The sequence below is a fragment of the Vespula vulgaris genome, chromosome 24 (assembly GCF_905475345.1).
Source record: "Vespula vulgaris chromosome 24, iyVesVulg1.1, whole genome shotgun sequence".
Classification (NCBI taxonomy): domain Eukaryota; kingdom Metazoa; phylum Arthropoda; class Insecta; order Hymenoptera; family Vespidae; genus Vespula; species Vespula vulgaris.
Window position 1 is genome coordinate 958,952 of NC_066609.1, and position 14,780 is coordinate 973,731.

Below are 14,780 nucleotides of genomic sequence, written 5' to 3' on the forward strand. Positions count from 1 at the left end.
CGGGTGGGAGAGTATTTCCACTTCTCCATGTATTTCTAAAACAAAATAATTCGCAAAGGATATTGAAAGAATGAGTGATACAATTATGTACTTACATTAACTCTTTATTATTACTTGCGGAGAATGCGTACTACGAGAACTAGGATGCGTACTCTTCGTAATTCAAAGCAAGACTGAACCAGTAACTATAAAAATCGGTCGAAGATCTAATTTTGTTGTCGTCACGGGAGGGAGAGTACTCCCACTCCTCTATTTAATTGTCAAACAAAACACATCGTATAGAATATCGAAAGAATAAGTGTTATAATTTTGTACTTACGTTTACTCTTCGTTATTACTCGTGGGTAACGTATCCTGTGAGCACTGGAGTGTACACTCATCCAAATATAAAGGAAAACTCAACTAATTTTCAATGTCGGTCAAAGATCTATTTTTATAGATGTTATATGTTGTGGACTATGGTGAGATTAAAGTTTTAATTATTGAAATTTTAAGTTACGATAATTTTAAATTTCTCATGTGTTACAATCTTTGTAATATTTAAATAAGTGTATTATTGTTTAAATTTTAGTTAAGTTTACTCTTTGTACATTATATATTGTTTAAATAATTATAAAATTATCAATTTTATTAATCATATAATGTTAGTATGAGAAAGTAGATCTCCGATATTTACTCGTTGGAACGCATAAGACAATTGATTTAATATTCATCAAAGTCCTCTTTTCTATACATATTTTACTGTCACTGTTGTTATCTATTGATGATGTAAACAATACAGTGAAGAAGAATATAATAAGAAACAATTCGAGCGACTTTTATATCTTCTTTAATAACAAAGAATCAGTCTATCGTTATATTTCAAGCAATAAACATTACAGCTCTTTTATTTCGTACTCGCAGATTAAATTAAACAATTTCTACAATTGTTTAACAATTATTAAGAATTCGGTCATTTTCAACCAACTACAAATCATCCACTCTCGGTCCAGTTGTTCGCTGTCCAGTGTTTTGGAGCCATCGCAGAACTTCTTAAGTAGTAAGTTAATTTTTAAGTCCCTTTGATCACTCAATCATGTCAAGGACGAAAGGTCCAAATCGGTACGAGTAATTGGTTGTAATTAATTATTAAAAGAGCGTTGAATGTCAACCAGTTGTTTTTTTTCGGAAATTTAATCGTAAATGATTCCTTATTTCTTGATTTATTTATTAGATCTTTTTGTTCAAACGCGTTAATTATAATTATTTGAAATTTTGTATATTTTTATACATTTGTTAATATTCCTCTCTCGCGAAAATAACAAAGAATCGATATTCATAAGTTCTATTAAAGAACGAGCAAGAATTATAAGATTATCGGAATAATAAAGGTTTTACGTTATGTTTTTAAATAAAAGTTAGTTAAATATTTAATTAATTTAGTTGAATTATTTGTAATAGTTATTTTAATAATTATTTCATATTTTATGCATTTTTATTATTAAAATCGAGTCATATATTTTTCATTTTTTTTTCTGAAGTTCAATTAACCTTATAATTTTATTCTTATAAAATCGAATTCAATATTAAAGTCATAGTCACGAAACGTATAAGATATGACAATTTTGAAGAACACTGTAATTATTATTTATGTGGAAAATATATTACATTTGGATAAGTATGAAATCTATTTTATCGATTGAGTTCAATGAATTTCTTCAAGTAGTTTGTGAAAAAAGGCGGGAACACCATGGTGGCGTTTTTCTACACCACCTAAATGTCGTTTAATGTAAACTTTTAATATATATTTATTTTAATTAATCATGTATATAATTAGATTTTATTGAAATTAATTTATTTATTTAATCTTATTTATTACTATTTACATTTGTTTAAAATAAGTGTATTGCATAAATGTTTGTTAATGTGTGAGATAAATTCTACAATTTTTAAATTAAATTATCATATGAAATGTTAATTTATTGAAGTTAGATTAATTTGAAAATATTTGTATTAATAAATATTCCAAGAACAAAACTAAGGTAACAGTTAAAATAATATGAAGTCTTCAGAAAATTCGCTTGTACATTCAAAAATAAAAACTAGAAGTAGCAGTGCCTTGTCAAATCAAAATGAAAGTGATTTAGGGAAATATTTTGAAGATAGTATATCATTATTAAAGAATGTAAGTAAATCACATAGAAATATATCAAATACTCTTGGTAATACAAAAAAGATACAAATGCGAAATGAATCAGATCTTGGAAAGTATTTTAAAGATACTATCACATTCTCTGAGAGTAATTTTAAAAGTCAATATACTAAAAACATGATATTAGAGTTTTCTGAATCGAATAAGGAGCATTTGAAAAATTATACAGATATTGAGAAAGTAAATAAAGAAAATATTAGTTCTGAAAATATAGAACATGAAAATTGTAATCTGAAAAATATAAATTTTAATCAAAGGAGCAAATCAAAGCCATTGTTATATGATAAAGATAATAGTAATCATCCAAAACAGAATATAAGAGAAAATATAAGTAATAATAGCGATAGATCACATTATAAACATAAAACATCTACTATTATAAGTACTAATAATAACAGTAATTCAAGTATAGAAATATCACCTGACATTTGTACACAAGATCAATGTAAACTGGCATCTTGGGGTCTACCACCAATTATTCTTCAAGTATAGATATACTTAATACATTTTTAATCATTTATTCATCTAATTACAAGCATATTTATAATAACATTTTTAAATTACAGAAATATGAAGCCAAAGGAATATCACAAATGTTTCCATGGCAGGTAGAATGTTTATCTAATTGTAAGGTAATACAGGGCAGAAAAAATATTCTTTATTCAGCTCCTACATCGGCGGGGAAAACTTTAGTAGCAGAGATTCTTCTTTTAAAAACAGTATTGGAATGTAAAAAAAAAGCTATTTTTGTTTTACCATTTGTCTCTGTTGTAAGAGAAAAAATGTATTATTTTAAGGTAAATATTTCTAATAAAATGTCATACAGTAAAAATAGTATAAATAATATAATGGAATTTATTAGGATCTTTTATCTGAATGTGGAATTAAAGTAGAAGGATTTATGGGAGGTATAAATCCTCCTGGTGGATTTACAGCTACTGACATCGCCATAGCAACTATAGAAAAAGCAAATTCTATAATAAATCGCTTAATGGAAGAAGGAGATTTATCTACATTGGGTGCAATTGTAATAGACGAATTACATTTATTAGGTGATCCAAATCGTGGTTATCTCTTAGAGCTATTACTTACCAAATTAAAATATATGACTTTGCGGTAATTATTCATGATATATAAATTTATACATAATGACAAAATATTATTTATATCTAAAATTTATAGAGAAACAAATATTAACATACAATTAATTGGTATGTCTGCTACGCTTCCAAATCTGACTTTGTTAGCTGAGTGGTTAAATGCAGAATTGTATAAGACTGAATTTAGACCTATACCATTACATGAGCAGTGTAAAGTAAGTTTTATCTTTCTGCATTTTAAATATGTTCAATGTATAATAAAAAAAAATTTATTACTTATAGATTGGAAAAAGTATATATGATAATGAGTTAAAACTTGTTCGAAATTTAGTATCATTATCTGAATTACCAATGGATACAGATAACATTTTACAATTGTGTATGGAAACTATATCTGATAGTAATAGCATTTTAATATTTTGTCCAACAAAAAATTGGTGTGAAAAATTGGCATATCAAATAGCATCAACATTTTGTAAATTAGGTAATTACTTGATATCTCTAAATTAATAAATATGAGAAAAAAATAATGATAAAATCAATATTTCTAGATCAAAAAGATACAACATTTGGTAATATATTAAAGCAACAATTAAACGGTACAGCGATTCTCGAAACGATAGAACAATTGAAACGTTGTCCATGTGGATTAGATAATATCTTAAAAAATGTAGTTTCATTTGGTGTTGCTTTTCATCATGCTGGTCTTACGATAGATGAACGTGATGTTATTGAAGGAGCTTTTAGGTATTATACATTAAATTTTTATTTATATTATATTTTTTATTATATTTTATTAAATATATATATATATATGCTTCAATTTTTACTATGAAATAAATTTTGTTATCATAGATCAGGATCTCTAAGAGTTCTTGTAGCAACATCAACATTAAGTAGTGGAGTTAATTTGCCTGCAAGAAGAGTAATTATTAGGTCTCCTATGTTTGGTGGTAAAACATTAGATACTTTGACATATAAACAAATGATAGGAAGAGCAGGTCGGATGGGAAAAGATATAGCAGGTAGAAACAATAGAAAGAGAAACAATATATATATGTAAATGACAAAGAATAAGACATGCAAATGCTGTGAATTTTTTTACAGGAGAGAGTATTTTAATATGTAAACCAAATGAACGCAAAACTGCGGAATGTTTATTGTCTGCAACATTAAAACCAATAGAATCATGTCTGAAAGATTCAGATCCTTTAATCAGAACACTTTTAGAAGCTGTAGCTAGCGAAGTTGTATATACACAAGCTGATCTTGAACTTTACATGAATTGCACTTTAGCAAGCATAAATAAAAAAGAAATTATGACAAATTTATCCACTGATGCGATTAAATATTTAACTGATAATGAATTTCTACTGTAAGTAAAAAATATTCATTATAATATATTTTTATATAATCCAGCTTTCTTTTGTGTAATATTTATTATAGATTGCAAACCACAGAACAAGAAGAAAGATGGGTAGCAACACCTTTAGGGAAAGCATGTCTCGCTGCATCTATCTCACCAATAGAAGGATTATTTTTATTTGAAGAATTACAAAGAGCTAGAAGATGTTTTGTCTTAGACACAGAATTGCATGTTGTTTATTTGGTAACTCCAGTGAATGGTGGAAGTCAAATTGGAGCAATAGATTGGATGGTATTTTTGGAATTATGGAAATCAATGTCAGAAAGTGAAAGAAGAGTTGGTCAACTTATTGGTGTAGAAGAACGTTTTCTAATGTCAGCTATCAGAGGAGTTGTGAAACCAGGCAAACTAGTTAGTAAATACTTTGATTTATATTAATTGAAAGAAATATAACTTTTCATTACGTATGTTGTATTATTAATAATTTGTAAAAAGTATATATGCTTTTAGCTAAGAATACATCAACGTTTCTACACAGCATTAGCTTTACATGATCTGGTACGAGAGATTCCTTTGAATACAGTTTGTAACAAGTATAATTGTTGTCGTGGAGTACTACAAAGTTTACAACAAAGTGCTTCCACTTTTGCTGGTAACATTATATCGCGTTTCATTAAATTTAATTTTATGCACACGTAATTAAATATATTTTATCCTCATAAGGAATGGTTACACAATTTTGTAAACAACTTGGCTGGGATTGTATGGAGTTATTGGTAGGACAATTTAAAGCACGTCTACAATTTGGAGTATGTAGAGAATTATTAGATTTATTACGTGTTTCCATGTTAAATGGATTACGAGCGAGGAGTCTTTATAAACAAGGAATTAGTACTGTAGCGGACTTAGCTATTGCTAATATTCTTGATGTTGAACGAGCATTATATAAAGCACTCCCGTTTGAGAGGTATACATTAGATCGTATTCAACCTGTAATGAAATTAACATAGTAACTTATGGGAAATTTTATCATGATTTATAATTATTATTACAACAGTGAAAAGGAACATGATGGAGAACACGAATTAGAAGCTATTACCAGAAATAAAATGAGGACGGTATTCGTTACAGGGAAAGATGGACTTACACCACATGAAGCTGCTACTTTATTAGTCAAAGAAGCTAGAGTATTAATTCAGGTTAATTAATATAAATATATGAATAATAGATATATAAAACTATCTACTTATTATATAATAAAATATTTCATACTTTTTTTTTTATACAGAATGAATTAGGTTTACAAAATATGTCATGGTCACATAATAACTCTACAGTCACCGATACTACATGTAATAGTAATAATCAATCTAATATATCAAAAGATGTTGTTTTAGAAAATGATAATATAGATGCGAATATAAATAATCTAAATACATCAGAAAAGAAAATGGATGATGCGGATAAAAACGAAAAGAATTCTTGTATTAATTCAAATGGAAATATTTCTGTGAAAAATTCTGTACCATTAGAACAAAATAACATTATGGAACCAGATAATAACATCAATGCTGCAAATATTGATAAAAATCCTGAAAATATATCAAAGTGTTTGAAAGATCTAAATACTACTGCTATTAGTTTTATTCAAAATAGCATTCCTGAAATAATAGACAATACTGAACATAAACGTGATAGTAATTCGTTAATTACTCCAAAAATGTGCAGAAAAAGAATTCATGAAGAAAAGAATATATTTTCTGCTTCAAGAAGTCCTAGTTTATTCGATGAAAGTTTAAATCTTGACACACAAATGTACAATGTACTTGAAGAAAATATTCTTGATTCTTTACAATTCTCTTCATATATAAGTATTAATGTAATGAATGATGCTGAAATGAAGAATGAAATAAGTACGACGAGTCAGAAGAAATTATTAAATCATGAAATACAAAATAATTTACCAATGTCAGAATTAAATTCAAACGTGGATAATATATCGCAAAAACTTTCTTCTCGTGGTACACAGATAGAAGATAAAGCTGTTGTGATAACATGGAATGATGATTCTTGGAACGAATCAAAGCATTTGTTGAAAAAAATAAATGAATTAGATAAAAAAAATATGGAAGTAATAAATAACAGTATTAACAATATGAAAACTATAAAGAATCTATCACAAAATTGTGACATGCAAATAAATTCATTACAAGTTAATAATGAAAATAATATAGTAGAATCTAAATCTTGCAATCATCCTCTTGAACAAGACAAAATATCATGCAAATACAATTTACGAAAACTTTCTGATAAAGAAACTTTTATAGTAGATAAAACTACTTTAAATCTTGATCATAAAATACCATTAGATTCTAGTAAATCAGATTTGGATATCATAACATCTTCCCCAACACAAATGATAACTGCTCAAACAAAATTGAAATTAAAAAAGACATCAAAAACACCTGTGAAAGTCTATAAAGATAAATTATCTAAGTTGGAACCTTCTGCTGTAAACAAAAATAAAACGAGAACTATCAATGGTAACATAAATAAAACTAAACCAAAATTAAGACAATTATTAGAACGAAATATTCTTCTTAATGCAAATTACAGTACAGATAGTATTATATCCAATTCGGATGAAGATACACCAATTAAAAAAGCAAGAATCATTAGAAGACATAAAACAGCTTCGCCTGTTATTAAAAGTTCATTGCATAATAAGCAAATTCAATCAGACGCGCAAATAAATTTATGTTTTCATAAAATAGAAAATATCAATGAAAATATTGATTGGAATACATTAAATATTGTTAAAGTTGGAAGTGATAAAGCAACATTTAATTTATTTAAACGTGAAATTATGAAGAATACAAGTATTGCATTGGCTTTGCATTGTGAATCTTACGTGAATGAATATAACAATATAGGGAATAAAATTATTAGTTCCACTACTGAAGGAAAAAATAAATCCAAAAAGAGTGAACAATTAATTAATGAGGATAAAAAAATTTGTGGTGCTGCTATTTCTTGGGAAAAAAATATTGCATATTATATTTCATTCTGTGAAATGAAAGGTATTTGCTTTTCTTTGAAAAAAAAAATTTTTTTATAGCTATTTTACAGTGATTATACAAAATCGATGTGTTTTTATATTATAGATTTAAAGGTATCCACTAAAGAGCAAATAAATTTCTTTAAGGAATTACTTTCTAATACATCATTGTATATAAGATGTTTTTCAACCAAGAAATTGTATAAAACATTGTATCAATGTTTCCAAGTAGCAGCCACTTGTAGATTTCTAGATCCCTATACTGCAGATTGGTTATTACATGGCAGTACCTCTGAGAAAAAATGGAATGAAATGGTAAAATTTTATTTTAGAAAAAGAAAAAGAAATATTTAAGAACGAATCTGGAATGAAATATATTTGATTTATAAATAGGTATTAGAATATTTTCCTTCAGGATCTTTTATATTAAAATACTTTGATACTAAAACTAATGTAACAAGTAAATTACCACTGGAATTTAAAGCATCTGCTAAAGTTGTTCTTACATGGCATGTCATGGATACATTACTAAACAAATTAGAAGAACTCTGTCCCATATTAATTTATACATTTAAAGGTCAATTATTTTATCTTTAATTTTATAAAAAGAAATAATTCTTTTTTTTTTGTATTTTTATTGTACTTATATCAGTAGAAAAAAATAATAAAATGGCTATGTTTTTAGAAATTGAAATGAGATCTATTACACTGTTAGCTCGTATGGAGTTAACAGGATTTGGTATACATTTAAAATCTTTGCAAGAATTGTCTCATGTAATAGAAGGCGAAATGCTTTCTTTAAAAGAACGAGCGTATTCTTTAGCAGGACGAAAATTTAATTTTTCTTCATCCAAAGAAGTCAGCCAGGTATAAAAACTTTGTTATAATATATGTGATTTAATTTATAATAATATTATATTTCTGATATAGGTGTTGGGATTATATAAAGGGAAAAAAATTAGTACTAATAAGGCAGTTTTAGAACAATATAATAATCCTATCTCTAGTATTATTATTTCTTGGCGTAAACTTAATACTACTCAAACCATGGTGGATATATTATTCGTTTATTAAATATACTATTATATAAAATATTGTATATTTATTATATATAATTGGCATTATTTTTTAATAGATTGTTCATCCAATATTAAATCTGGCTCAAAATAGTTCAAGAATTCATGGCAATTCTGAAACTTCCACATTGACTGGAAGAATTACAATGCATGAACCAAACTTGCAAAATGTACCAAAAGATTTCAATTCGGAAGATAATAGTTTTGTAATAAGTGTTCGTATGGCATTTATACCATTTGAAGGAAACGTTTTATTATCCGCAGATTATTGTCAGCTTGAATTAAGAATATTAGCTCATTTCTCTAAAGATCCAATACTTTGCAATATTTTATCTAAAGAAGGTGATATTTTTAAAAATATTGCTGCTGCATGGAATAATATATCAGAGGATAAGGTATAATAAATTTCTATCATTTTCTTTTTTTCTGTTCGATGCATAGAAATGATTTTTTTACGATCGTTAATATAATTGTATGTTCAGATTGACGATAATATGAGACAAAATACCAAACAATTATGTTATGGTATGATATATGGTATGGGTGTCAAGACATTAGCAGAAAATTTAAAAGTGACTGAAACGGAAGCTAAAATTTTTTTAGAGTCTTTCATAAATGCATACCCAGGTGTACATAAATGGCTTAAAGATATCAATTTAGAAGCACATAAAAATGGTTATATCACAACTCTTATGGAAAGACGTAGAATGCTTCCTGGTTTACAAAGTACTAATCCGTATGAAAAAGGTAATGACCCATATAAAAAAATATTAAATCTAGAAAAATATTTGAAATATCAAATATATTTTAGCACAAGCAGAAAGACAAGCAGTGAATACAAAAGTACAAGGTTCTGCAGCAGACATAGCAAAACAAGCTATGGTTAATATAGAAGATAGAATACGAAACGAATTTCCAAATTCAACAATTATCATACCAAAAACAGAATTTAAACAGAAATTAAGAAAACAACGAAAGGATGACAGGCTGAGAGGTGCTTATTTAGTATTACAACTTCATGATGAGTTGTTATACGAAGTAAGAAAATAAAATTAAACAAATAATATTATTAATTAAAAAATTTTTTTACATATTATTTTGATTAAAATTGCGTAATTTAAGGTAAATATAATGGATCTGCAACAAGTGGCTCTAATAGTTAAAGAATCAATGGAACAAGTATGTCAACTTGCAGTGCCATTACCGGTAAAAATAAAAGTTGGGCCCGCATGGGGTGATCTGAAGGAATATCATATTTAAATTATTAATAATTATCCAATGTGATAATTATAGCTACTATAATTAATAAGAAAAATAAGATTTTTTATGCAAACGTGTCTTATTATACAATCATGTTAATCTTTAATTTATTATTAGTTCTTTATTATTTAATTTTTAACTTATTTAAAATATCAATATTATATGATATCGTGAATTTTAAATTATATTTACAAAATGAAGAGTGTACCAATTATAAACAATTATAATATATACCATCTTGTCATATTAGAAAATCAATGGAAATGTAATTTTTATATTTTATATATTTTTGATATATTAAAATATTAATCGAAATAAATCATATTTCATAATATACTGTGCATTAGGATATAAAAATATTTGAAATATAATCATTCATATTGTATCACAAGGTGGTGCTAATGATTGATGTAATTTCGTTACAGCTGTTTGTACTATTTGTTGGAAAATTTCGTCATCTTTACTGGTAACTTCTAAGTTTAATAAGTCTATATGTGCCTTTTTACCATCAACAGTTACATACAACTTTTCCCCTTTAAAAATTTTTGGAACTGAATCCTCTCCAAACATTTCTTGTAACATTTCTATAAGGCATTCTTTAAAATGCATTCTATCCATTTTTGTTGGTGCAGGTAACATTTTAGGAGGTTGTTCCATCATCTCAGCTTGCAATATTGCAGTTAAAACAGAATCTGCATACATATCATTTACTGGTGTGGCAATCCATTCCATCATAACAATCTTTCCATCGATAGTCACATCAATATTTTTAAAGACCCTTAATTTTTTATCATCTATAACTTCTAAGTTACCAGCTATTTGTGTCAGAAGATGTTTTAATACCGGTAATGAAGCTGAGAAGTATACACTTTGCCGTTGTATAACTTGACTCATACTCATATCTGTATATTTTGATAAATCGCAAGGAGCTAACATATGATAATTAAAATTACGTTTAACCAGAACGCCAGATAATTTTTGTCCTGGATTTGGTGTTTCCATGGCTAATGTGCCCATAACTTTAGCTGTTTTTTCTCCTCTGAAGTATAACTCTACAGCAACTGTATTTCTAGGATTATGAATTTCCATCGTAGTATTTGGATCATCCTCATATTCTCGTTGTAAAGCAGCTTTTAATCTTCCCATTTCATTCTGTTCACCGTGTACAAGTACTACATGCGGTGGTTTCAAAATACGTATAAATTCTGAGGTTTGTTGATAATCAGTGTGAGCCGAAAATGATATGTAATCGACTGACATTTTTAAAGGCAGTTTCTGTCCAGACATAGTTGTGATTTCTTCTGGTTCCGATAAAATAGTTTTTGCTAGTGTACCCTCTACGCAATAACCAGCTATTATAACACCATTCTTTGCATCAGTACACCAAGATTCGAATAATTCTCTTGATAAACCACTTTGCATCATACCTGGAGATGCCATAACCACGCAAGGTCCAATATCTTCAAAATGATCAATACCTTTCAAATTTGAAATATGTTTAAATACAAATGGATTGTTGATTGCTATCTGCCGTCTGATTTTATCATTCATTGCATTCACGTATGTTTGATAAACAGCCATACATTTCTTTGCCAAGGAAGATGCATAATAAATTGGAATTTCATGTAATTCAGGATGCTGACTCCAGTATTCATCCAAAATAAGAAGAAGTTCCTGTGCTCTTCCTAAGGCAAAAACTGGTATCAAGCATCTACCACCTCGATTAACAATTTCATGAACTAAATTTGTAAATCTCCCTTCTCTGTCTTCTCTTTTCTCATGAATATGTGTTCCATATGTAGATTCTGTTATTAATACATCTGGATGAATATTTGGTATTTCAGCAGCCATTAAATGCCTATCCTCTTGACGACTAAAATCTCCAGTATATAAAATTTTAACACCAGCTATTTCTATCATAAACATAGCGGCACCTAATACATGTCCAGCATTGTAAGCCCAAAACTTTATGCCAAAAACATCTTTTTCCTCATGGAAATTTATTGTTTCTATTTTATCCATACTAGTTTCTAAATCTGATTCTGTATATAGCATCTGCTCTGTAGCAATATTACTTACTTTAATATAATCAGATAAAAGCCAACGATAAATTGCTTTAGTTGCATGAGTCATGAAACAACGTCCTTTGAAACTTGTCTTCTGAAGAAACCACGGTAAGGCACCGCAATGATCCAAATGAAAATGTGAGATCAGTAACAAATCTATTTCATCAGCTTCTACTAAATCTACAAATGGTAGAGCATCCATACCAGATAATCCAGGATGTATACCACAGTCCAACATGATTTTTTTTCCTTTAAATTCCAACATGATACATGATCTTCCAACCTCTTGACCAGCACCAAGTGGTCGAATCGAAAGTAAATCACTTTCTTCTGCTGGTACTTGTGTTTCAGGTTTCCTTTTTGTAGTCATTTTTTTACGTTTTCTTTCACAATATTTTTATAAATTATAAAAAAAGAGAAAAATAATTATCTAAGATAGTACAAACATTTTAGGTTAATTTTAACGACGCTCATTGTTAGAGTCTGATCAGGGATAGGAACCTTTACCGGTTACTCACGTGATATTTCAAAGTCAGGTTCGCGCCTGTATTAATAACAAATTCCTAATGGCGGCAAATTTAAACTGATCGTAGTTTATAGACAGATTGAACCGTATAAAAACGTATAAAATATAAATAATAAAACGTACCTTAATACTTTCCTTTCTCCATAGAGATAATCATTGTTAACTAATCGAATCTATATATATGTAAAGGTGATAAAAAACAAATATTTCTATCAAATTTACTCAAAATCTCAAATAATTGAAAAATAATAAACATAAGAGGTACTGATGTGTAATTTGCAAAGTCTCTGCATGAACATTAATTTGATATATTGTCACAATGCACATATAAATATGATTGTTTAGCATGTAAAACTTATTAAATTAAATTGTTCAATTTCATTTTTAAATCAATTATTTCAAAATATGATCACTTGGCTTATTTTGTAAACAAAACTATATTACACAATCAATATTTAGCTTTATTGCATCATTATTGTAGACGTTCATGAAAATATAATAGTGAAACATGAGATCAATTTCATCTTAAAATCTAATGGTATCGTTTAGTTTTAACTGTGAAAAATTATGAACAATGTTAACTTTTCCTTTTCAACTTAGAATTATATTTGCAATTGTAAACATGGGATGCTAACATATTAATTAATGAAAAATGAAAAAACAAAAAAAAACTTATTTAAAAAAGTACCTCAATATACATCATTTTTATTAAGGTATACACATGCTGATTTATTATTTTTACGATAATGATTAGTCTATTTTTATGTTCATGTGTAGCATGAATCAATACGATATTCAATTGCCAATGCAATCAATTGGCCCTACTATAAAATAGAAGTAATATACATATTTACACTATTTACATATAGTATTCATTAAGAATACATATTTAACTAAACAATTGCACACTTGGACGTCGATGTTGGTTACAGGTGGGTTTTATACACCGCCTGAAATTGTCAAGTACCTGCATATCATATTTGTACATAAAGGCTTAAACAAGTATTTTATTTTGCCTGTACAAGTATAAAATCACTTATTGAAGCATGCCGAATTTAATGGTATATGTAAACATTTAATAACATTAAAAATACATGTGCGAGAATTGAAATAACAAAATAGCATATGAATTTAATAACATAAATAACATTTATATTAATTATGCGTAAATTACGTTTGCGTTTAAAACCTTTCCAAGGTAATCATGATTAATTTATTTGATATGATTATTAAATAAAGTATATTCAAATATATACATATATATCCAACATAAAGTAATACAATATATAAAATTTGGAATTCCATATTTGCTGTCACATCACTTTTACAACATTGTACAATGACAATATGCACTATTTGATCGGCAGTGCAATTAATTGTAGAAATTTGAATTAATAGATTTAACAAAAACTATGTTACACATAGTATTTATTATATTAATTCAAACAACTTTGAATTTTATCGCTCTGTGCTACTCTCTCATACAAATAATTAAAATCATCAAAATTACATACTTCGTACATCGATATATGAAAGGAGATTTTCTCTTGAAATTATTGAAATGTACATTTAACTGCGAAAAATTTGAGATATGCAATATTAATATACACGTGATTATACATATATGATTAATATTTGTATCAGAGAGTAATACAGAGAACCAACATCGATCAGTCTTGGAATTTGAATTACCAATAAAAATCACCTTATATGTTGCAAAATATATAAATATAGAAGAATAACAACTAAGATTCATATATATTGTATGATAGTCTGTAATGATAGTAACTAATAAGCCCTCGCGCAATGAACAGAGCGCATATAAACACGGGCTGTCTCACTTATTACACTGGGCACTGACGATGTGCGAACTTCAACATGCACACTTCATGAAAAATAGTCATTGTAAAAAAATTACTTACAACGATCGACACGTAAAAGAGTTTAATATTTACGTAATATTAATTGGTTAATTGTTTTTATGAAATAGGTAATAACTATTAGTTGGCAAACGCGATTCATGTGTAGCCTTTCATTAAAGGAACTACTCGAGTCTTTGAGACACATATTAGTCAATTTTTCTTCAAAAAACTTCTTTATCCTATTATATATAGTTAGAGTCTGAAGTCACTGGATC

The 14,780-nt window shown here is 27.5% G+C and overlaps 2 protein-coding genes across 5 annotated transcripts; one reads left to right on the forward strand and one right to left on the reverse strand.

The window, feature by feature from the left end:
- Positions 1-1,743: 1,743 nt before the first annotated feature.
- On the forward strand, positions 1,744-10,060 carry LOC127072243 (DNA polymerase theta). Of its 4 annotated transcripts, none has more exons than XM_051012524.1 (22): positions 1,745-2,021; positions 2,599-2,677; positions 2,758-2,988; positions 3,054-3,307; positions 3,374-3,506; positions 3,574-3,775; positions 3,843-4,038; positions 4,147-4,316; positions 4,399-4,666; positions 4,738-5,068; positions 5,168-5,309; positions 5,381-5,624; positions 5,715-5,856; positions 5,946-7,737; positions 7,822-8,030; positions 8,109-8,292; positions 8,401-8,582; positions 8,646-8,765; positions 8,851-9,186; positions 9,274-9,538; positions 9,603-9,829; positions 9,914-10,060. In XM_051012524.1, the coding sequence occupies exons 3-22, from the start codon at positions 2,785-2,787 to the stop codon at positions 10,049-10,051; spliced, it is 5,739 nt and encodes a 1,912-aa protein (XP_050868481.1). In that variant the 5' UTR covers positions 1,745-2,021; positions 2,599-2,677; positions 2,758-2,784; the 3' UTR covers positions 10,052-10,060. The 4 variants fall into 4 exon arrangements, with proteins under 4 accessions (XP_050868479.1, XP_050868480.1, XP_050868481.1 ...); XM_051012525.1 differs by lacking the exon at positions 1,745-2,021 and adding an exon at positions 2,146-2,164; XM_051012522.1 differs by having other exon boundaries at positions 1,744-2,677.
- LOC127072246 (cleavage and polyadenylation specificity factor 73) lies at positions 9,577-12,760 on the reverse strand. The gene has a single exon (XM_051012527.1). It carries the CDS (start codon positions 12,485-12,487, stop codon positions 10,427-10,429), a length of 2,061 nt encoding a protein of 686 aa, XP_050868484.1. The 5' UTR covers positions 12,488-12,760; the 3' UTR covers positions 9,577-10,426.
- Positions 12,761-14,780: the final 2,020 nt, after the last annotated feature.